This window comes from Amia ocellicauda, chromosome 7 (genome assembly GCF_036373705.1).
Source record: "Amia ocellicauda isolate fAmiCal2 chromosome 7, fAmiCal2.hap1, whole genome shotgun sequence".
In the NCBI taxonomy this organism is placed as follows: domain Eukaryota; kingdom Metazoa; phylum Chordata; class Actinopteri; order Amiiformes; family Amiidae; genus Amia; species Amia ocellicauda.
Genome location: NC_089856.1, coordinates 24,414,444 through 24,439,607, shown reverse-complemented (window position 1 = coordinate 24,439,607; position 25,164 = coordinate 24,414,444). Strand labels below are relative to the sequence as shown.

The 25,164-nt window shown below is 39.8% G+C and overlaps 1 protein-coding gene across 1 annotated transcript in view; it reads right to left on the bottom strand.

Annotated features, from left to right (window-relative positions):
* The window catches only part of s100p (S100 calcium binding protein P), a 41,685-nt gene that overhangs the window by 2,132 nt on the left and 14,389 nt on the right, over positions 1 to 25,164 (bottom strand). Inside the window, exons 2-4 of the mRNA XM_066708854.1 lie at positions 8,156 to 8,272; positions 6,262 to 6,432; positions 3,884 to 4,079 (exon numbers count right to left, since the gene is read on the bottom strand). Of these exons, the coding sequence (XP_066564951.1) occupies positions 3,884 to 4,079; positions 6,262 to 6,432; positions 8,156 to 8,208 (420 nt within the window). The 5' untranslated portion in view covers positions 8,209 to 8,272. The remainder of the gene's footprint in view (positions 1 to 3,883; positions 4,080 to 6,261; positions 6,433 to 8,155; positions 8,273 to 25,164) is intronic.

Below are 25,164 nucleotides of genomic sequence, written 5' to 3'. Positions count from 1 at the left end.
TGAATCAAACAGAGTCTTTATTCAAGCCGCTTGGAGAAAAGTAATACACACAGACAAGCAGGTCTCTGTCCTTACTTCCCTAAAATCATAGAGCTTACATGATGTTATATACATACTGCGATAACCTGGACAGGGTGAGTTTGAACCAATAAGGGGGAGACAACTCCCTATCTTATGATATCCTCACTGTCTTCCTGATTAAGCTTAAACACAATGTTTTCTATTTTATGCCCAAATATGGAGACATACACTCACCTAAAGGATTATTAGGAACACCATACTAATACTGTGTTTGACCCCCTTTCGCCTTCAGAACTGCCTTAATTCTACATGGCATTGATTCAACAAGGTGCTGAAAGCATTCTTTAGAAATGTTGGCCCATATTGATAGCATCTTGCAGTTGATGGAGATTTGTGGGATGCACATCCAGGGCACGAAGCTCCCGTTCCACCACATCCCAAAGATGCTCTATTGGGTTGAGATCTGGTGACTGTGGGGGCCAGTTTAGTACAGTGAACTCATTGTCATGTTCAAGAAACCAATTTGAAATGATTCGACCTTTGTGACATGGTGCATTATCCTGCTGGAAGTAGCCATCAGAGGATGGGTACATGGTGGTCATAAAGGGATGGACATGGTCAGAAACAATGCTCAGGTAGGCCGTGGCATTTAAACGATGCCCAATTGGCACTAAGGGGCCTACAGTGTGCCAAGAAAACATCCCCCACACCATTACACCACCACCACCAGCCTGCACAGTGGTAACAAGGCATGATGGATCCATGTTCTCATTCTGTTTACGCCAAATTCTGACTCTACCATGAATGTCTCAACAGAAATCGAGACTCATCAGACCAGGCAACATTTTTCCAGTCTTCAACTGTCCAATTTTGGTGAGCTTGTGCAAATTGTAGCCTCTTTTACCTATTTGTAGTGGAGATGAGTGGTACCCGGTGGGGTCTTCTGCTGTTGTAGCCCATCCGCCTCAAGGTTGTACGTGTTGTGGCTTCACAAATGCTTTGCTGCATACCTCGGTTGTAACGAGTGGTTATTTCAGTCAAAGTTGCTCTTCTATCAGCTTGAATCAGTCGGCCCATTCTCCTCTGACCTCTAGCATCAACAAGGCATTTTCGCCCACAGGACTGCCGCATACTGGATGTTTTTCCCTTTTCACACCATTCTTTGTAAACCCTAGAAATGGTTGTGCGTGAAAATCCCAGTAACTGAGCAGATTGTGAAATACTCAGACCGGCCCGTCTGGCACCAACAACCATGCCACGCTCAAAATTGCTTAAATCACCTTTCTTTCCCATTCAGACATTCAGTTTGGAGTTCAGGAGATTGTCTTGACCAGGACCACACCCCTAAATGCATTGAAGCAACTGCCATGTGATTGGTTGGTTAGATAATTGCATTAATGAGAAATTGAACAGGTGTTCCTAATAATCCTTTAGATGAGTGTATGTAACCATTTCGTTATTTATAATCCACACGTATCTAACGCATGTCTAGATAGGCAAAGGGGGGTTGTGTGCCCACTTCCCCATCTTCTTGTGGTTTTACTAGAACGTACGTTTTGTACTAAATTTGTATTGTGTGTCTGCAGAGAGATGCATCTGGTACAAACCGGTAGAAGCTGGTCTCATTATGTGCTCTTTGGTAACCTCATGTATGGGTGAGGAATTTGGGGCCTCTTCAGTGGTGAAACATAATTAGTTGAATGGAGTCCACCTCTGTGCATTTAAGGTGTGTCACAAGACTTCAGGTTAAATACACCTGTCTATGGGAGGTCCCACAGTTGGTTAGTACAATTCCTAACAAAAACTACATAATGAAGACGAAGGAACATTCAATGCAAATCTGGAATAAGGTTCTTCAAAACCACCAATCAGGGGTAAGATATAAGAACATTTCCAAGGCATTGAATATCCCCCGGAGCACAGTAAAATCCTTTATTAAGAAATTGAGAGAATATGGCACAACTGTGAATCTGCCTAGATCAAGCCATCCTTAATAATTGAGTGTCCAGATGAGAAGGGCACTAGTCAGGGAGGCCACCAAGAGGCAACTCTAAAAGAGTTACAGTCTTCCACGACTGAGCTGGGAGACACTGTGCATACTGCAACAATAGTCCTGGTGCTTCACAAAAGTGGCCTTTTTGGGAGAGTGGCAAAACGAAAGCCATTGTTTAAAAAACTCACATCAAATCTGTGCTAGAGTTTTCCAGAAGGCATGTAAGAGACTCTGAGACCAAGTAGAGGAAGATTCTATGGTCTGATGAGACCAAAATAGAGCTTTTTGGCCTCAATGCTAAGCGCTATGTTTGGCACAAGCCTAACACCACACATCATCCTGAGAACGCCATCCCTACCGTGAAGCATGGTGGTGGCAGCCTAATGCTATGGGGATGTTTCTCTGTGTCAGAGCCTGGAAAACGTGTAAAGATAGAGGGCAGAATGGATGCAGCAAAGTACAGAGAAATCCTGGAAGAAAACCTGCTGATGTCTGCAAGAGACCTGAGATTAATCTTCCAGCAGGACAATGACCCCAAACATACAGTGAAAGCCACTCTGAAGTAGCATAAAAACAAAAACATCAATGTCCTGGAGTGGCTCAGTCAAAGTCCAGACTTCAATCCAATTGAGAATATGTGGAAAGAGTTGAAAATTGCTGTTCACTAAAGGCCCACATTCACTTGATGGAGCTTGAGCAATTTTGCAAAGAAGAATGGGCAAAAATTGCTGTGTCCAGATGTGCGAAGCTTTTTAGAGACTTATCCACATAGACTCATGGTTGTATTTGCTGCCAAAGGTGCCTCTACCATATATAGACTGAGGGGGGTGATTACTTATGCATTCAATTATTCTGTTTTGTATGTGTAATTAATTTAGAACAATTTGTAGATTTGTTTTTTTCATTTTGACATTATGGACCTTTTCTGTGTTGATCAGTGGAAAAACTCCTGAGGAAAAGTCCAAGGGGGGTGAATACTTTTGAGAACCACTATATAGGTACCTGCAAGCTGATTCCAGTTGAAACCTTTCCGTTTTAGTCCACTGCCTCACATTTTACTATAAAAAAATATTGAGAAAATGTGTGGTTTGCAGGCAGAGTTCTGTGATTAAATTTCACATAAGAATAATGGTTTGTGAAGTGAAGTTTAAAGTGAAGTATTATATTTTAAAAAGTTGTCAACCTCATTTAGAAAATAAAACCCTACCACAAAGTAAAACATATTCTGAAGTGGGAGATGGGGGAAATGGGGGAGAGTGAAGAGTTATTATTTTAATTAACTGGTGCAACCTAGATGTGTAAATCTGTCTGCCTCTGGCCTAGATGCCCTTGAAGAAACTACATTCTATGAAGCAAAGATACTGAGGTCAACCTTAAATGTAAAACCAAAAATTAAATAAATGTAGTGTTTTTTCATCTGAGGTGCAGATCTTTTGTGACAAGTTTCATTTCCTTTATGGCACCATCAACCATAAGGTGTAAACATTGAGGTTGCTCAGCGGAGGCTGAAAGCCACTTAAAAATAAACAAGATGGCATGGCTAACACAAAAAAATGGTCTAGAAGAAAAGAAAAAACATGCGGAGCCCCATGTTGAAATAAGCACGTCAAAAACAGTGGAATGCTCCAATCCAGAGTTCCATTGAGCCTGTGGCATAGATATCATCTTTCTGTCTGACTGTCTGCTTGAGGCCTTGCATACTCGCATGAGGGTCTATTGGTCTGTTTTTTTGTTAGGGATCTGATTTCAGTATGGTACCTGTGGCTCCACACATGTGGCAACATTCCCTCAAACAGACACCCCCTTACCAGTTAACAGTCTCTTGTGCTATTGTCACCAAGCTGATTGTTCAGTTGTCCCTGGACTCACCTCAGGGTTCAGGCCATGTGTCTCCTCATTGTGGGAAAGGCGAAAAATCTTCCCAGAGGAATTGAGGCTAACGAACACCTGCAGGCAAGGATACTTTGACCCTTTCCAGCAGTCCGAACCACAGCTGTATGTGCAGTTAATCTCGGACACAATGCTGGAGTTGAGCACAGTGCAGTTAGACTCATCTGTCCAGACACTGAAGGGAAGAAAAACATTAAAACACATATGCATTGGTTTCCAGTTCAAAGCAGGACATATAAATACTGCTCCTGATAATAACTAAAAACTGTGGAATAGATTCCTTTCCTTTCTGTTTTTTTAAATAATTGTTTAGATTCCAAGTTTCTGTGTTTTTGTCTGTGTACCTGCCAGTGCATAAGTTAAAACTATCGCAATTTGTCTTCGACAGCTGACGGTGTTAATAAGTAATATGGAAACCTATCCAATGTGCTGCTAGGACTTTAATACATTTATTTTGATCTGCGTGAAATAAGTGTTCTAAGCCCATGGTGGGGAAGGGGGGTTACTCTTTGCTTGAAAGCAGCACTTCTAATAAACCACAATTATAAAAACATAAGATCGTGTAGGGAGGTCACACTCCCCGTTTGTTGGGTAGCTGACTGGTCCAGCATCTCCCCTTGTTACTTCTTGCCAGAACCCAGTTAAATGCCACTCTCTGCAGTGAGTTAATCCTTCCCAATGCCCCACCGCTCTTTGCATGAAGAAGTACCCCTGTTTTGTTTCCTAAATCACTTGCCCTTCTGGTCTTTGTATCCTTGTTGTGCTTGAGTTAGCTGACGGATCCACCTACTCTAAAAAGCAGAGGTGAACAGGTGGACCCAGGAAGGCTGAAAGGTCCAGGTATCTACTGTCTTCCATGAACATGAGGAAAATAGAGTTGAATTGAGTGTGGGGGAGCCTGGGTTCTTTCACACAAAGCTCCCTGCCTGACCACGGGGGGAACCATACACAAGCTCTGACCTTTTCCATGAATCAATACAACCATTCAGGTTTCTAGACACACTGATAACTTATTAATGACGTCTGTTTGTGGAATTACTACTCTTTCGATTTTGAAAGATGAGTGTGTGAGGGAGAAAGCAGCACAGCCCCTGTGATATGTCCCAGCCCTCTATTATGTGTTGTGCTGTGTTGGGCTGCGCTGTGCTTGGCTGTGCATGACAGTGCTGGGCTGTGTTTCCGGGTGAATGCTCCAGTTCATTAATCCAGATAGCCGAATGGTTGGTCACATCCCCAGGTTGCCATGCAACTTGCATGTCAGTGTTTGTGTGCACTTGCTGTTCCAGGGAACCAGCTGGCTGTTTAATTGACACTGACTGAAATTTATGGCACCACTTATCCCTGTACAATCTGCAGTGGGATGGCATAATTTGGCATCTCTAATAGAGACCCATTATCTTGCTCTTCAGCCTTGTGACAGTAAACGCAGACCTGCCGCGTATTCATATACCAAGTTCCGCACGTTTAGTTTCCATTACACCAGCAAGAACACCAGCTCTCCAGTTCTTTACAGGAAAGAACGGAAACAAATTATCTGCACTCTTTATGTAAGCAAAGTGTTTTGTCAAATGCAAATGTATAATGCGTTCTGATTTCCTTTCCAGGAGTAATGTCATGACAAAAGTGCCTTTTATCTGTGTCTCGAAGAAAGCATTTCTGACCTATGTCAAGATCAGATGACCATGGCAAACATGCAGTAATGTAAATAGATGGAAGAGCAGTAAAATCAAAAAAAGCTGTACAAAAACTGAATAGATTTTTTCCCATTGGTTTTGTACATTAATGAGATCTGTTATTCACATAGCCAGAGTATTTTTAATCTGGTAAAGAATAAACCAAATACTCATACAAGCTGCATCTACTTTGATGACACTGATGGTTGAAGTACAGTCATTTTCAAAGATGTGGAGTGGAGTATGGAACTGTGGGAAAGTTGCCTAATAAGGGCTTTCAAAATAAGTTATTGGAAGGCCATAGTGTCTCCTTGTATGAGTTCCAACTGCTGTAGTTTTCTCCATTAGGCTTATTTAACATTTTTAATTAAATAAGCCTCATGGAAGCTTAATTATTAAGAAAGAAAGAAATTACACAAATATTAAATGTGCTATTGACTCAAAATACAATACCCACCAAACTTTCTGGAGCCTGAAGAGAAATATTAAATCTATGCAGTTAATTGAGTAATCAGACCAAAATGAGCATACTGAGAGCTGGACTTGAGCAAAACCCAGAATGCTCTGTCTGTACAGCTCAAGAAGGGAATTTGACGCCCCTGCTGTGCAAGGTGCTATAGAGAGGTGAACTTATCGCAATGACAGGCTAACAAAGTCACTTGTATAGTAGAGCGAGCGAGGTACCTGTCTGTGTAGGAGCGCACCATGGTGATACCCAGGAGGAAGTACATCATCACGGAGAACACTATCATGGTGAGTCCCAGCAGGATAGCCCGGTCCTCTCCTGCCTTCAGTGCTGTCACTCTCTTCCTCTTGTCTAGAAGGTCGTACTCCCGGATCTTCTGGTAAATTGTCCTGACACACAAAAACACCCACCCCAAAAAATTAACACCACAAACACTCAACAAACAAGTGACTGAGACTGCCGTGTACTGCACCATGGTGGGAGGAACATGACAGCAGTGTTAATGGAGAGGAAAGCCATGCACCCCATCTCTCCCAGCCAGCTACAGTGCATTTGGGTGAAAGGTCTGGCAAATTGTGGTGGTCTTCAAGGCTCCCGAAAAGTCAGCTGACAGCATTGATTAAGTTTTACTGTATCGCCTACAACAGAGACCGTAATGTATTTAACTTATTTTTCCAGTAGTGATTCTTTATTTCTTTAATATACAGGTGACAGCTTAAAATAGGCTGTTGACTCATAATACAATACCCACAGAACTGTGTGGTGCCTGGAGATATAATATATACATATATATCCTTATATTTATGTTCCTTTCTTTCCCTGTGAGTACACTGCCTGCTCCCTATTAAGTGGATTAGATGGGTAATTTGTCCATAGTTTGCCCATGGGGAATATCAGGATCCATGTATTTGCCTTGGTCATTATGGAATGTTTTATATGCTTAAAACAAATACTCTATTTAACTTTCAGTTGATGCCCAAATGATACTCCAGACAGACTGCTTGCATTTTTAATATTCGATTATACAAGGGTTACTGATTTATTCATTTCCTCAAAAGTCTCAAAATGAGATGCATAACCTTTTCTGAATGAGGGGGACCCCCCCCCCCCCCGAAGAAAAAAAGAAAAAACCTCAACAACACAACAATATACAAACATATCTTTAAGTTCTGTTCAATTACAAATCTTTGCAGCTACTATGGCAACAGTTAAATTAATGTAACACAATTTACAACTGAGGTAATATGTTCTGCACCTGCATCAAAGGAAATCAATCTCTGGTCAACTCAATAATAGTATGAGTTTGTAAGTCCATCTTTTGATAGTCAATTTTTCTTAGTTGCAAGTGATTGTTCCTCTAGGATTATAGATTATCTGAGCACTTCATAGATTGATTACTTAATTGTTTAAAAAAATAAAAACATTTTATGTTTCTGTCACAGAGTATTGACTAATTATCGATCCTGGGTTTTGAATTTTTTATAAATGTAATTATGCAGGCACTAGATTTACACACTGTTCAATTGATTTATATCAAAAGTTCATTTTCTACTGCAAGTTTTAAATTAACCACTTATGACTTATAATGCACTGAATGAAAAATACTTTAAATGTCCCATACAAAATTATCCCTAATAATATATTGTGATCTTCAGTGAAGTAACACAACCTCAGTTAAAGCTAATTATTTTATTATTAATTTATCACAGAATCCTACTTTTAAATGATTCTAATTATGTTATTTTACTTTAGCATTTACACTTATACAAAACATTATTTTTATGTTCATATTTGAAAACATTGGAAATGCACATGAAACTGGCAACATTATTGCAGGGATTGTTTAGGATTAACTAAAACAAATTCAACAAAAAAAGAAAATCTTGAAAATTTAACTTTCCTTTAGTATTTAGTATGACAAAATCTCAAATTTGTACAAAATTTTTAGTCCAGCCTATGGGAACAGAAGGTAGAAGAATAATAAATACTAAGACTTTTTTTAGTATAAAGAATATTTATAGCCAAGCACCACTACACTTGATGCAATTAAACAGAAAAAAGTGCTTGAATGTCAGCCCTAGAAAAAAGAAAAACACATGCAGAAGTTGTTACCTTCTCTCGTGTCCTGTTCCCTGTGAACTTCTGCTTCCCGTCCAAAGGAACATTCTCTTGGATGTCCCACCGTGGTGTCTACTCACCGAGGAACTCTGAGCCGGCCGCTGGAAAGACCTAGGAGAGATGGGTCAGTCAGCCATGCTCGCAGCATGGCCTGGGCACAGCAGGCCCCTCAGAACAAGGAAAAGACAGCTCCTCCACCCTCCTTCAGGATGTGTAAGTGCCCATGATTCTCCACATGTAAAATAAATAAATAAAATCATATATCATCCAGTGAGCAAGACCAACAAAAATAAAAATCAACTTGTTTTGCTGCCTTCCAAGCAAACTGAAAAGGTGCTCAAGTTGTTTTTTGTTTCCTTTTTGATATTTTATGTAGATTGGTAGTACACTAAAATCATCTAGGAGCTATGCAATTTGCCCTTCGTCTTCACGTGCTAGGATGAGAGAGTGCAACATAGCACACATACACAAAGCAAAGCATCAGTCTTCCCTTTTCTTGCTTAAGCCTTTTGAGTTCTGTTGCTGTCCATTTCCTGGCTGTATTTGTGGTATTGACTGCTGGTAGTGCAAAGCTGTGTGGAAAGTAGAGTAATGATAAGGCATTCTTGTCAGGCATTGATCTTGCACAACAATTCAGCAGTTAGCAGAAAATGTGGTTGCAAGTCCCCCCCCACCCCGGGCTGCTGCTGCTGCTGCTGATGCTGCTGCTGCTGCTGCTGATGCTGCTGCTGCTGCTGTGATTGGCCCCACACTCTGGAGACTCTGAGCAACGTGGCGACACAGGTGTTTTGCAGCTGTGATTGACGGCCGAGCTGTGCAGAGTCAGGGTTGGTGTTAAGCTGCTTTTGGTAGCTCACCTCCAGTCAATTAACCCTTTAATTCAGTGCTGTTTTTTCATTTGGGCAGGAGCAAGTCTGTCTGGACTGAGGGTGATGCAGTCCTTCACTGCTCCAGGTGGCATGAGGGCTTGAGTAAGTAAAGTATGTCAGCCATAAAAGACAGGAACCACCACCCCCACCCCGCCCCAACAATTTAAATGTGCTCTTAATTAACTCATCCATCATTGCGTAGAACCAGATAGGGAGATACTTTACTGTGAGACATAAATTGCTGTACTCAAGCCCTACTACATCATAAACATTTCGGGGGTGCAAGTGATTTCTATTTCCTGCAGAGATGGCTTTTTCTTTGCATTGCTATGTTATTTAAACTTTTTCATGTTTTAATTTTGTTTTAATTTCTGGGAATAGAAGGCAACTCTTTTGCTTCTCCGGAGTACAGATCTGAATAAGAAGTGCTGTAAAAGTTGGGGCACACTGGGCCAGCTCACTCCCCTGGAGATCCTGTCTGGAATCTGACTTTGTGACTTTGGAGTTCCCCAGACCATTCTTTTAAACCTTACCCAGAAATGAAAGAGGCAGACAGGCACAGGTGAGGTGAGAAGGACCTTGCTGTGAAGCAAAGAGATATTATTTGTTCAGCAATAAACTTTCCATGGTTTGTAAATAAGAAAAAGGATGGAAATAGGATTTTTTTTTAATGAACAGGTCTGTGAGACTTAATGATAAGAGCAGAGGGGTGACCATTGCTTTACTCAGAAAGTCTTGCTTGTCTGTAGGTGATTTGTTTTTCTCTAAATCTAGAGCAAGGGGAAGTAACTTCAGCCAGCTTCAGAGTCTTTCAATTAACCTTCTGGGATATTTATTTTTGAGGCTGCATTTTTATTTCTCCCTTTAATTTCACACACACACAAACAAAAAGAAGAAAAATTGAGCTGTGTGTGAACGCCGGACACAAAGGGGAGAGAGTCTCGAATTCCGGTAGTGTCCGGGCTTTATTAATGGTCAGGTCCGTTCAGGGGACACAGACAAACAGGGAAAACAAAAGCAAAATGAAGACACAAACGTCCACAAAACAGGGTGCTCTGGGCAGGCAGGGGTTGTACAAACAGTTCTCTTTCTCTCTGGTTAGCTGCTTCCGTCGGGGAGGGAGAGGGATTAAATAAACAGGGCACAGCTGCCGCTGACGTCACAATCGCCTCGGTGCTCATTGCCCGCAGCCGTGAGTCCGCAGCCTGTTAGCGAGGGAGCGGACAACACAGCTGCGGCACATGAGCACCTCATCAGTGGACGTCAGCAGCAGCCGTGCCATGACAGACAGCGGCCTGTCACACTGTGGTAATTATTTTCCTGAAAAACATTTCAGAACAAACTGAGCCTGGGAGAGTACAAATTCACTTTTTTATTTCTTTGTGGTTTCGAATTTCAACATTTTGTCACCGCTCATGAGGGGAGGGTAAGCACGTAAAGAGAGAAACATCTTCTGGGATACCACACTGGATGTCAGAGATTGTAAAATTGTTTTGTGCATGCCTGCCTAATATTGTATCACAGGCCCATGCAGACAGGCATGCAGGGTTTTAAGTCTTGGGTTGACAGCTCCTATTTTCCTGATTGACAAGTTGACAGAACTCCAAGCTGCATGCCAAGGTTAGACCGTTTTGGAACTTAGAGCTTATACCACCCTCTTAATTTTTTGGACCCTTTCCTAAGTATGGCTTTGCACCAAATCCAGTGGAGGCCAATTCAAGGATTAACAGCAATTTGAAGGAAACAAATACTTTCCTAACCAGCCAGTTAGAAAATGATGCAAACAAATAAATCAAATGGGATAAAAAAAAAAAACGAGTGCCAGTCCTTTTAACAGTAAAGGACAGGTTTATAAAAATATATTTTAACGTACAAAAAAAAAAAGGCTCATGAATTATGCATGAATGTGGGTACCAAGCCTTCAGCAAGCCAAGGAAAAAGTGCCCTTCCAGTCACCCTGGAAAAAATACAATCCTGGCTTGACTTACAATTGCTGTGTATTGTCATGTGTTATGACCTCTGGAGAGAACCAGATCATCTGGAGAATTAGTCTGATGTTGACATCTGTCACCTTCACTTTGGTTGTCTCCCTCAGTGTTCATAATGTCACCATGTTTCAGAACCAGCATCCCATGACGCTTTGTGTTCTGACAATCAAGGGTGCTTAAAGTTGCGTTAAGGATCAATCTGCAAATGTCACTCTAAGATCTATCTCCCACACAAAGGCCTGCCATGCTCAGTTATAAACAGTTAAACATTTTGCTGCTAATGGGCAAGTGGTCTTGAGAGTATGGAAAAATTACACAAGACTGCAATTTGTACAAAATGTATGAGTTATATGTGTGTGTATATATCTATTATATATACACCGATCAGCCATAACATTATAACCACTGACAGGTGAAGTGAATAACACTGATAATCTCATTATCATGGCACCTGTTAGTGGGTGGGATATATTAGGCAGCAAGTGAACATTTTGTCCTCAAAGTTGATGTGTTAAGCAGGAAAAATGGGCAAGCGTAAGGATCTGAGCGACTTTGACAAGGGCCAAATTGAGATGGCTAGACGACTGGATCAGAGCATCTCCAAAACTGCAGCTCTTGTGTGGTGTTCCCGGTCTGCAGTGGTCAGTACCTATCAAAAGTGGTCCAAGGAAGGAAAAGCGGTGACAGGGTCATGGGCGGCCAAAGCTCACAGATGCACGTGGGGAGTGAAGGCTGGCCCGTATGGTCCGATCCAACAGACGAGCTACTGTAGCTCAAATTGCTGAAAAAGTTAATGCTGGTTCTGATAGAAATGTGTCAGAACACACAGTGTATAGTAGTTTGTTGTGTATGGGGCTGCGTAGACGCAGACCAGTCAGGGTGCCCATGCTGACCCCTGTCCACTGCCGAAAGTGCCTACAATGGGCACGTGAGCTTCAGAACTGGACCACGGAGCAATGGAAGAAGGTGGCCTGGTCTGATGAATCATAAGTTCAAGGTGTTGACTTGGCCTCCAAATTCCCCAGATCTCAATCCAATCAAGCATCTGTGGCATGTGCTGGACAAACAAGTCCGATCTATGGAGGCCTCACCTCGCAACTTACAGGACTTAAAGGATCTGCTGCTAACGTCTTGGTCCCAGATACCAGAGCACACCTTCAGAGGTCTAGTGGAGTCCATGCCTCGACGGGTCAGGGCTGTTTTGGCAGCAAAAGGGGGACCTACACAATATTGGGCAGGTTGTCATAATGTTATGCCTGATTGGTGTATACATATATATTATTAGGGCAAGAATCCAGTTCTGTAATAGGTTAGAGAAAACCTTGACTGACAGTTTTTCCTCCTAAGTTTAATATAACCTTGTAGATCCCAACACACATTTTGTGAGTTGAAGTGATGTCTCTGTCACAATTGATGGAGGCAGAGTACTCAATGGGGAACATCAGTACAGTTGAGGTGTGTGTGTCTGTCTTCTATTAAGTTCAGTTCAGTTAAGGCTGCCATCTGGATGTCTGACACATGAAAATGATAACAGATTATTTACTGCTGATCCAACAACTGGCTCTTGGAAGGGAACCAGTCCCATTAAAATACATCCATGACAGGCCTTCTGACTAAACGTGAGAGTGATGTAGCGCCTTCTGTTTTGGTTGTGTGTTAATAGCGTTTCTCCAACAGGCCTTCAAATCCAGTTAATCACAGTGGTAGGGATGTAAAATTTAGATTGAGTGCCTTTTAGCTTCCCTTGATTTCTATAGGGGTAAGTTGTACTGTATGTTGAAGAGGGCCACTGTGTCCATATGTAGCATCATTAACAACACTGACTTAATTAGCTGAGTGGTTATGGCTAACCTCTCATATTTAACACACAATTACATGCCTAATCTTGCATGAAATTGTACCACTAATGACATCACAGAAGGTAAAGGACAGCAATGCTGATGAGGTTAGAAGATAAGAAAAATGGAGAAGGCAAAGAAGAAGCTTTTATCACAAAGCATTTTCCATTGGTTCTATCAGGCTATTGACTCTAACAGAGGGAAAAGGTTTTGTCACAAACAAAGCAACAGGACATTGAATCACCTTGAAAAAACTTTACAATAATGGGCACCAATTCTTAATTAATTAATTGATTAACCTCATGCACTTCCACTGAATCCTGATGGTGATCACTTGTATAAGCCCTAACCCTAAACCTAGTCTGTAACCCTATCCCTAACCTTGTTATACATGTGATTAACAGCAGCATTTAGATTAAGTACATAGGTTATCCATGCGTTATTCCTTTAGTATGCATGTATCAATTAATTAAGAATTGGTGCCCATTATTGTAAAGTGTGACCCTGTGCATTAACATGTCTTGCTTCAAATTGGAAGCAGGCTGCACAACTTCAGCAATATTACTTTGGGGGGTGCTTAAAAATAATCAACAAGGAGGAAAGCATCTTGCAGTCACAGTGAATTGTCTCACTGCTCTTTTTAGACATGCATGATGAAAGGAGAGATCAATGGCTTGTAAACAAAGCAGCACCTTCTGAAAAGAAAGTGGGACCTAAAATCAAACCTGAAACATGCATATGAAAAACTGTGTAAACTTCCGTTGTTTGTGCATATTTTTGCCATTGAAAGTAAGTGTTGAAAGGACCCAAATGTAAAATGTATTTTTCACAGATTAAACTTAAATCTTGTTTTCACAGATTTAATAAATTATCATATTTTTTCCACATGAATATTACAATATTTCAAATAAATAATTACATTAATGCTAAATCTCCTGTTTTGAAAAATAAATATGACTTGTTTGACTATGTATTTAATTAAATCCTAAATCTGGAACATGATGCTTTGAAATAAATATTTAACTTAAATATCTCACTTCAAACTCGGCAAAACTCAGATTTAAGTTAAATCTTATTCTGTCCAATACAGTATTTAACGAGGGAAATAGTATGAATAGGCTATATCTGTAATATGTTCTGATGTTCTGAATCTGTAACATGCACGGAATGAGCAACAAGCTTTATGTTCCCTTATATTTACATTTGATCTTTTAAAATACCTTTTTAACTGACTCTTTTCACCCTCCAGTAAAATATGATAAACATAATAGCATGGTATATCTGTCAAAGTACCGGTTTTGCAGTTTAGGTTGGCAATGCGGTAGAAATCTATAAATAATTTGTTCATTGATTCATGCTTTTGTAGTATACAAATAATACAGGACATAAATACAAATTGAAAGTTCCAAATGACTCAAAAGTCAAACTTTGCATTTTCAAAGTTTCTATAGCAGCTCACATATGTAGTTTTATATCATACACTTCTAGCAGAACTTAGAAGTATCAAGATTCTAGTTTTCCACTTACTATACAGTTTCTCTTTCATATAGAATCAATTCATCTACAACTGGAAACATACAAAGCAAACTGTTGTGCAAATGTTGCTAAATCATTTATACAAAATGATTTGTCATAATAATACAAAGAACATGCCAGAATGGTTGCAATGTTTCCCCCATTTTTTATATCTTTTACAAAATAATTAAATCAACCTTTTTTTAATGTTCATTCTTTTATATTGACTGTCATCATCAGTCAAATATAATTAACTTATAATGGGAGTATTTTTTCAGGTCTATTACACTAATGACAATTTTATTATGCCAGCTTGTATACACGGCAGCTAAGATGGAATGAGGAGACTGGGGAGGGGGGAGGAGGGGGCATCCACATATGCAGCACTATAGAACTTGGAACATTGGGTCTGTTTAGTTGGCTACCTTGGCATGTAAATGCAGGTGACGATACAAAAGCTGCAGTGTGATTAGCATTTATGGTGCTGATTTAAGAGCTCACAGCCATGAAAATCAATGAGAATGTGAGTTCAAAAGCATTACACAGTCTTCAAAGCCATTTTAAGCATTCTGTTTCCGTTTTTTCATGCAAGGTCTATTTATCTGGTAAGAACAGCCCTAGGGACACTTGACTTCTTTCTTTGGTGTGCACTTTACAGAGACCCTGAAAGGTTTTATGACGGTCTTCTTTAAAAATCTGTTTAACAGTTCCACACTCTTTAGCAATCAATCATTGGATCAGGATTTATCTTCAGCTGATTGCAGGTTGTGAGAAGGGCTGAAGGGTGCAGTGAAATTTAATAAGATTCTCTCAATCAGTTCATCAATCAAAAAAGCATAAACCTCGCTACCAGATAAGAAGGGGTTACAGTGTCTCAGAAATATTAATGATAAATATCAGAAAAGCAGAACACTGGAAACAGTGCATCCCAGTTGTATCAAGTAAGAGAATCCACTAGAATCATTAACCCTGTATTGAGGAGTAAAATAAGACTAAACCAGGTATATTATTGCAGATTTAACTTTTTTAAAGTATTTTTTTAACAAATTGAGAAACTTTTGCAATTGTTTAACTATTTCTGTGTATGGATATTTTGCAAATACATAGTATGCAATTAGTGGGAAATCATGTTTGCAACATATACAGAACATGCATATGTTTTACCAAATGCAACACAAGAAAAACTTATCTGGCCTATTATTATGTATGTATTTAATAATTTTTCTTGTGACCTTTAAAGTAATTAATTCCAATAAATATATAATAGAATTATGCATCAACAACCACTTTGTGTCTGATGTAGCCTGGAGGTATGTGTATATGTGTGTGTGCGTGTCTGCGTGTCTGTGTGTGTGTGTATATCTGTGTGTTTGTATATAAATATGTATAGGCCTATATCTGAGGAAGTGAAACTATTCAAACTCACCTCCCTTAAATGCCACAGCTGGTGAAAGGAGAGGGCTAGAGTGGTGTCATTGCAGTGTTCGAGCCTAAGAAAAATGCAGGGATTCCTGGAAAAAAACCAACAACAGCTAATAAGGTCCGTCTTCTGTGCTGGACACGGGCACCTCCTTCACTCTCCCTGGCAAAACAATGTCCCTTCAGTATCTCCAACCTGTGATCACAGGAGCTTTGAGTAGCTTTCCAGAGATCCATAAATAATTCACAAAATTAAAATTACTCTGAGAGAGAAAATGACACTATTTGAATCAAAAGATAGCACTAGGGAAAATATAAAAGTAATTTATGGCATATAATAAAATGGCTCAGTGCGGAGAATGCAGGCTGGTTCCAGGAGCTTCCTCCCAAAGTTTGCACGATAATTGCCTCTTAATTATGTTCCTACCAGGGCTCTGTCACACCTAAGTTATCTGGCTTCATATGAGCTCAGTATGGAGTCTACTTATTATTTACATTTAATGGAAGTTTTCCTTTAATTAGGAATTACACGATTAGCTCGTAGGTCAGATCTTATGTCTTAAAAATAAGTCTAAATGCAAAAATATAAATAAAACACAGCAATGGAGCAGTAATTGTTTGGCACTCATAGGAAGAGCAGTAATTTGGTAAAAAAGAAATAACTTTGGTTTAATAGAGGTGGTGATGGAATAAACTTTAATTTGAGAATGTTAAACTTTAGAGGAAAAGTCAGCAGCAAACATATGTTTTGTATTTTGCAAAGGAACACTTGTATATATTCGTAGTACAGATTAGAGGTGGCATTCCCCGGTTCTCAAGGGCCACAGTTGTCTTCTGCTGTTTGTTACACACATCAACCATTTAATTACTAATTTGAACTAAATTAATATTAGTAGTGGCATGGCTGGCAGTATATAAATGTGGGTGGGCAGAGGTTGAAGGACACAAATGTGGGACTGCACTACTCTAAAAACAAAGGCGGTACGTGCAAGTGAGAGGAAGACACTTTGTGAATTTGATACGGATGGAGTAGAGCTGCACGTATAGAAAGGAAGTAGGTGCCTTGGTTGATTTTGTCAATGATGACAGGTACTTGACTTTACATTTTATGGGGGGTGTTTTTGCAATTGATGGAGAGACCCTGTTACAATATCTACCCAAACAGGATGGATGGCACTGAGCTTCTGGTGTTATAGGGTGCAACAACCTTTTTTTTTTAACCCTCATAATTCTGCAATGCACTAAAATAAATTTGTATTAATTCATTTAATATATTTTAGGTTGAGGTTCTTAAAGAGTACTTGTGTAGAACAGCAATTTAGCAGATCATATATTTACTATGTGTGTGATTACTATGTGTGTGGCACACATTACTTCATGGTAACCAAGGAGGAAACTGAAGAGGTTTAATACAGGCAGGCTGCCCCAGTAAAATCTGAACCATAGTGGAATTCATCTCATGTTTGAGTCTACTCTGTGTTGTGCTTTGCATTGTGTGGACATACATAGGCTGAAGCCATTTTAATATGACAGCACTTTGTAGAAAAAAAAAATGACAATGAAAATCATTAAACTGCCTGTTGTTTTACTGTCTACAATCATAAGTCATGTTTGGTAAAAGCCCTTTTAAAATCCTGTTCAAACCTCACCTTATCTGACTGGAGTGATTAATGTGGCTTCTTTCTGAATACCATACTGTTGTTTCCTCAGGAACTGATTTTTCTGTCTGTATTTGTGGCTTGTGTCTGGGAGAGCATTTGCAGGGTATTGATAAGTCTAAGTCTATATGCGACATATCACTTGCAGTGTTTCACAGGAAGTGTGCAGCGACAAACCCCTTCCCCACTGTCCCCAACTGCAGTTGACCTTTTTCTGTTTGTTTATTTATTTATTTATTGTATACCTATGTTTGTATACCTCTGATGCACAAAGCAATCTGAGCAGTTGGCACAGTGAGAAACACTGGGTTCCTCGAGTTCCTTGAAGATTTAAAGTGAAATTGAGAGAGAGTGAACACAATTACAGGCACAATCAGATTATGGCAATGAAAAATAAAACACACAAAAAAACACACACACAAAAGATATATTGGAATGTGAGATGCATGTACTGAAATGGGCTGCTGAGAGAAAATAATATAGAACTGTGACCAAAACAATAACTTAACTCTTTAGTTATAAACTAACTGAGGCTCAAGGATTTGCATTCTGGTCTAGTCTGCACAATATCTCAAAATCTGTAACTAAATCACTGGTGACTTTCTAGCTCTTCAATCTGTAAATCTGTTCTTAACTCTACATGCATTTATTTATTATAATCTAATGTACCTAAGCACTTTGATATTAAGTGCAAAGATGTGGGTATGCCTGACTGATCCCTGCATAACAATTTGAAATGTTGCATTTATTCTTATATAACACTTCAGATTACATATACCAAAGATCAAGGTGGTGACTCTTTTAAAACCAGTACAAAGGCAGAACAAAGACTGAAATGTCAGAGTGAAATGTAGTTTTTTTTGTTTGAGTGTCCCATAACCTAAATATTTTATCTAAATCAAATACAAGTACCTACTATATCCATATTTCTTTTCATTCAGCTGGTTAAATATTTAGGAGTCATGGACTGACCTGGACATTCATAGAATGTGTGTGTTTTGTATTTCTATTGCTCCCAACATGTTGGGGAAATGTGAAATTTGAAATACATTTATTTTTAAGACTTTCAGTTCAAGCATGTTTTTGGGGAAAATAAGAATTTATGCATTTGTCTCAAAAACGCAAATTTAGCAGAACTGGTAATGTGCATGAAACAGGCAGATGCCTGTAGCTGTTGCCATGACAAGATAATGCAGGGTGGATAATAGTTTCTTCACTGCAGGCATACTGTTGGCTGTATGTGTGGCAGACTCCAGGTCATCTTCTATATCATCCTGTAGCTCAATAATTGTGTGGCTGGTGAGTCTGTACCTATTCCTGATTTGTTATTTTTAATTTTGGAATGGTTACACTGTTTCTCCCACATTGCCTTTTAAAGGATCGCTGATTGCAACCGATTAAAACATGCTTTTCACAGTTCTTAACTAATGGACAAAATTGTCCATGACATAGACAGGGACAGGAACTGGGGGCGAGGATTAGGGGTAGGTGATTAAAGTGGAATGTGGAATAAGGTAAATGTCTCGGGGCGGGGGAAGGGGGGTAGTCGGTGGCTTGTGCTGTGGGACACACTGAAGTGGCAGGTGCTGTAGTACTGTTTGTGAAGAGGATGAGGGGGTGGCGATACGCATTACATCATTGCCAATTAAATCCTTCTCTCAGGCCATGATCAGTCTGCTGGTGCCCATTATGACTATGGAGGGGGACAGTAGTGTGGGAAAGGGACAGTGTGTGGAACAGGGAGTGGTGAAACCAATATTGTGGGTCTAATTACAGTTGTAAACTTCTCCAGAACAACAGTGCACTGACCTGCCCAACTCTGAGTATCCTCTTTATTTTGTATACCCGTAAATGTGGTTATGCTGGCTTATTAACATGTGTTTTCTGTATTGGGTCATCCAGTTGTAAAAACCTATTTTGGTTTCTACTTAGACTCCAGCTGATATCAGATTGTGTAGTTCCAGAAAAATACATTTATTAGGAAGCCTTTTATTTGATTTACTTATATTTTTCTTGGGTTTAACTGTTTTAACAATTCTCCCTTTAAGTGTAAGTGTGAGTTATGACTGTAATTTCCTTTTCTTTAGACAAATGGGTACTGGATTTGCATCTTCTAAAAGTAACTAAATGTGAACAGTCTGCATTTAATAGTGAGCTTATCTTGTCATAACAGAGCTGGAAGATGAAGTGTAATGAAAGGATTTATTGATACAAGGTGCACACTTCATCAGATACACAGTTATCACTTCCTAAGGGTATAGTCTGGGGCAGCCAGACTACCAATTATATAACCAAAAGGACCTTTGTCTTTAACCTGCTTGATTGGAAATTAGATATGTTTTATTTGTAAAATTATTTTAAAATCATATTTTTGCAGAGTCGGGGCAGCCGGCTTCGATGTCCATATCAATTGCATTTAATTTCCTGCTCTGCTTTGAAAGAACAGACAATACTGATTTTCAACAACCTGTAATTCTCCTATCAATCACCGGTGCTTGGTCATTCACCATTAAATGCAAATCACAGAGCTAAAAATAACCCCCTGCACTCTGCTGTTCCTCTGATGTTGTCACACATTTGTCAGGTAAATGACACTTCTGTATTTGCACAATCAGTGAAGAAAATGTATTGCACATAACCAAAGAAGTGTAGGCGTGTTACTTCTATTAGCTTCTTGAAGTGTTTGATTGTATTTGTGAATTGTGAGTTGATGTTCCACAGTTATGCCCACTGGTACGGTTCTCACTTCTCTTTTAACATTAGGAAAATAATCATTTCCTACTTTCTCACTTTTCTCAATAAATGTATTATGTAAGGGAAATAATAATAATAATAATATAGCTTTGTGTATTTGCACCTGTTTTCTCTTCATCCATGAAAAAAGTGCATGTGTATAGAATAGATACAGAAAGATATAGAATAGTTAAATACAACTGCATAACAATATGTGAATGCACCATTTAATTAACATTCATCCGAGAGTGCATTTATTTGGAATCTGACACGCTTTCCATTCAAGAATGCAATTTCATCTTGTACACCAAGTACCAGTGACACAAAGGCTGCACATATGAACACAAGCTAGATAACTATAAATTAAAGAAGATTAGCTACAGTTTTGCTGTGTGTTCATGTCATAAGCTAATCTCTGAAATTACACATTACAACATTATTTATTTAATATATTTACTTGCTCAGATGCCATATAATTACACATTTAAGTGGTAAGCTCTAGCTAAGGTTAGTTGTGGAGGTACCTGTGCAGCCCTTGCTTATGAAGTATTGTTGTGATGTAATGTGCACATTGGGAATAAAATGTCCCAGACAGACAAGGCAGACAGGCTGGCAGGATGTCTTTAGACCTTGAGCTTATGCCTATGCTGTGTTCCTGCACACCAGTAGTTTCTTTGCCACTTTATTACCTGTCACCAGTGCTAATTTCGCCTGTCTGTCTGTAGTAAGGACAACAGGCAGCAACATTTTTCCCAAAATACCTTTAACCTTCACAAGGAGGGAGACTCTACCTTTGCCCCACTGTTCTCAGAGGGGCCTGATATTGCCAGAGCAAATCCAGCTACTGCAGCTCCGGAGGCCCAATAATAAAACACTGCTTTTTGTTTGTGTTTATTTTTTCTATCTAGCTCAGTTTTATTCATTTTTGGATGACTTTTCAATACAATTTCTGGAAGATGGGGTAATATCTCAAGTGCACATTTCCAACAGACCTTACTACACTGCAGAGCACAGCTGTGAAAGGAATATCCTGTTAGCGTAATTAAAAGCAGTAGCTCCATTGCTTTATGCAGATTGTATGCAATTTATGTAAAGGGAGCTGAAATGAGTGAAGGCTTCTCTGATTTAATGCACTCTGGACAGCTCCATTTTATTTTGAAAGGCTAATGCGATAAGCCAATTTAACTTTAAGGCTACAGTCAGATAGGTTGCAGTTGAATACTAAGTATAAGAGTGTATCTGTTTCTACATGAGTATCAAGTATGCCCAAACACAGTTCTATACATGTTCTCTGGGAGTCAGGGTATCTACCTGGTGTTATTGTTTATGTGGGTGAATGCCAAGTTGGCAGGTAATGCATTAGAAACGGCATTCAGCATTCAGCATGGGGGAAGGTATTATATATACACTCACCTAAAGGATTATTAGGAACACCATACTAATACTGTGTTTGACCCCCTTTCGCCTTCAGAACTGCCTTAATTCTACGTGGCATTGATTCAACAAGGTGCTGAAAGCATTCTTTAGAAATGTTGGCCCATATTGATAGGATAGCATCTTGCAGTTGATGGAGATTTGTGGGATGCACATCCAGGGCACGAAGCTCCCGTTCCACCACATCCCAAAGATGCTCTATTGGGTTGAGATCTGGTGACTGTGGGGGCCAGTTTAGTACAGTCAACTCATTGTCATGTTCAAGAAACCAATTTGAAATGATTAGACCTTTGTGACATGGTGCATTATCCTGCTGGAAGTAGCCATCAGAGGATGGGTACATGGTGGTCATAAAGGGATGGACATGGTCAGAAACAATGCTCAGGTAGGCCGTGGCATTTAAACGATGCCCAATTGGCACTAAGGGGCCTAAAGTGTGCCAAGAAAACATCCCCCACACCATTACACCACCACCACCAGCCTGCACACTGGTATCAAGGCATGATGGATCCATGTTCTCATTCTGTTTACGCCAAATTCTGACTCTACCATCTGAATGTCTCAACAGAAATCGAGACTCATCAGACCAGGCAACATTTTTCCAGTCTTCAACTGTCCAATTTTGGTGAGCTTGTGCAAATTGTAGCTTCTTTTTCCTATTTGTAGTGGAGATGAGTGGTACCCGGTGGGGTCTTCTGCTGTTGTAGCCCATCCGCCTCAAGGTTGTACGTGTTGTGGCTTCACAAATGCTTTGCTGCATACCTCGGTTGTAACGAGTGGTTATTTCAGTCAAAGTTGCTCTTCTATCAGCTTGAATCAGTCGGCCCATTCTCCTTTGACCTCTAGCATCAACAAGGCATTTTCGCCCACAGGACTGCCGCATACTGGATGTTTTTCCCTTTTCACACCATTCTTTGTAAACCCTAGAAATGGTTGTGCGTGAAAATCCCAGTAACTGAGCAGATTGTGAAATACTCAGACCGGCCCGTCTGGCACCAACAACCATGCCACGCTCAAAATTGCTTAAATCACCTTTCTTTCCCATTCAGACATTCAGTTTGGAGTTCAGGAGATTGTCTTGACCAGGACCACACCCCTAAATGCATTGAAGCAACTGCCATGTGATTGGTTGGTTAGATAATTGCATTAATGAGAAATTGAACAGGTGTTCCTAATAATCCTTTAGGTGAGTGTATATATTAGCTACTTAGAGCAACTTAGATTAGTGAATGCTAACCAATTATTTCCTATTTTTGTAACATGCTGTTAAGTTTGTGAACTCATTTGAAGTGTACTCCCGATAGCACAGTATCATTGGCTACATTGTAAGTCTAACCCTCTAGCAAGAAAAGCATTTTGATATAATCTTTCTGTGCACTGACTCCAACTGTGACCTCACACTGTCCGTTTATGAAAACTTTTTCAACCCTTTTTTCCAGACTTTCTACTTGCAACTTCAAAACTAAAGCAAGTATTGATTATAACGTCCACAAAGCAAATGAATATAATACATCAAAGTTAATAAAGCTACAAAAGCAACTCATTTGGCTCATGACTGGATAGCTTATTTTCACACAAAAAAACATGACAAACCAACCAGACAAACAGGTTGTCCATTTTCCAGCTGGTATCTAATGGTTTCTCTTCCCAGATATTCTATAATACCTTTGAATTCTCACTGACCAATCATGTAAATCAAACCCCAAGGCCAAAAGCACTTTGTTTGATTTCCACATGCTTTTAATTAATCAATGACATAGTTGTAAGATCAACACATTTCAAATTAAATATCACATACAGAGTATAGTAAACACACTGTTTCACCATGACACAAACATCTATCATTTTTTAATAGGCTTTGTTTCCAGTCCTACTGAACATACATCAGTGTGAAAAAAAAAAAGCTTTTTGAACAACCTATTGCTGCTATATGCATATTTATATATATATATATATATATATATATATATATATATATATATATATATATATACACTCACCTAAAGGATTATTAGGAACACCTGTTCAATTTCTCATTAATGCTATTATCTAACCAACCAATCACATGGCAGTTGCTTCAATGCATTTAGGGGTGTGGTCCTGGTCAAGACAATCTCCTGAACTCCAAACTGAATGTCTGAATGGGAAAGAAAGGTGATTTAAGCAATTTTGAGCGTGGCATGGTTGTTGGTGCCAGACGGGCCGGTCTGAGTATTTCACAATCTGCTCAGTTACTGGGATTTTCACGCACAACCATTTCTAGGGTTTACAAAGAATGGTGTGAAAAGGGAAAAACATCCAGTATGCGGCAGTCCTGTGGGCGAAAATGCCTTGTTGATGCTAGAGGTCAGAGGAGAATGGGCCGACTGATTCAAGCTGATAGAAGAGCAACTTTGACTGAAATAACCACTCGTTACAACCGAGGTATGCAGCAAAGCATTTGTGAAGCCACAACACGTACAACCTTGAGGCAGATGGGCTACAACAGCAGAAGACCCCACTGGGTACCACTCATCTCCACTACAAATAGGAAAAAGAAGCTACAATTTGCACAAGCTCACCAAAATTGGACAGTTGAAGACTGGAAAAATGTTGCCTGGTCTGATGAGTCTCGATTTCTGTTGAGACATTCAGATGGTAGAGTCAGAATTTGGCGTAAACAGAATGAGAACATGGATCCATCATGCCTTGTTACCACTGTGCAGGCTGGTGGTGGTGGTGGTGTAATGGTGTGGGGGATGTTTTCTTGGCACACTTTAGGCCCCTTAGTGCCAATTGGGCATCGTTTAAATGCCATGGCCTACCTGAGCATTGTTTCTGACCATGTCCATCCCTTTATGACCACCATGTACCCATCCTCTGATGGCTACTTCCAGCAGGATAATGCACCATGTCACAAAGGTCGAATCATTTCAAATTGGTTTCTTGAACATGACAATGAGTTCACTGTACTAAACTGGCCCCCACAGTCACCAGATCTCAACCCAATAGAGCATCTTTGGGATGTGGTGGAACGGGAGCTTCGTGCCCTGGATGTGCATCCCACAAATCTCCATCAACTGCAAGATGCTATCCTATCAATATGGGCCAACATTTCTAAAGAATGCTTTCAGCACATTGTTGAATCAATGCCACGTAGAATTAAGGCAGTTCTGAAGGCGAAAGGGGGTCAAACACAGTATTAGTATGGTGTTCCTAATAATCCTTTAGGTGAGTGTGTGTATATATCAATATCATTATAAAGAAACACAAATAACTTCTAATGCAGAACCGGTCTGTATAATAAACTCAGAAAACATACCTTTGATGCATGTCCCTTGCCGTCTCCTAGACCCACACTTCTTGTCTGAGCCAGGCGTGTGTTTTCATTAAAACATTTTGCAGATACGCACTATTTGAAATCATGTGACACCAGCCCAGACCAAGAATAAGCACTCCTTTTTTCTTTCTTTCCTTTTTCTTTTTTGTGCGGGACAATGGAGTTATCACAGTCACACAGATAAGAGGCTAGGAGGAATTATGATAAAAGGTTTCAGCAACAGGTTGAAA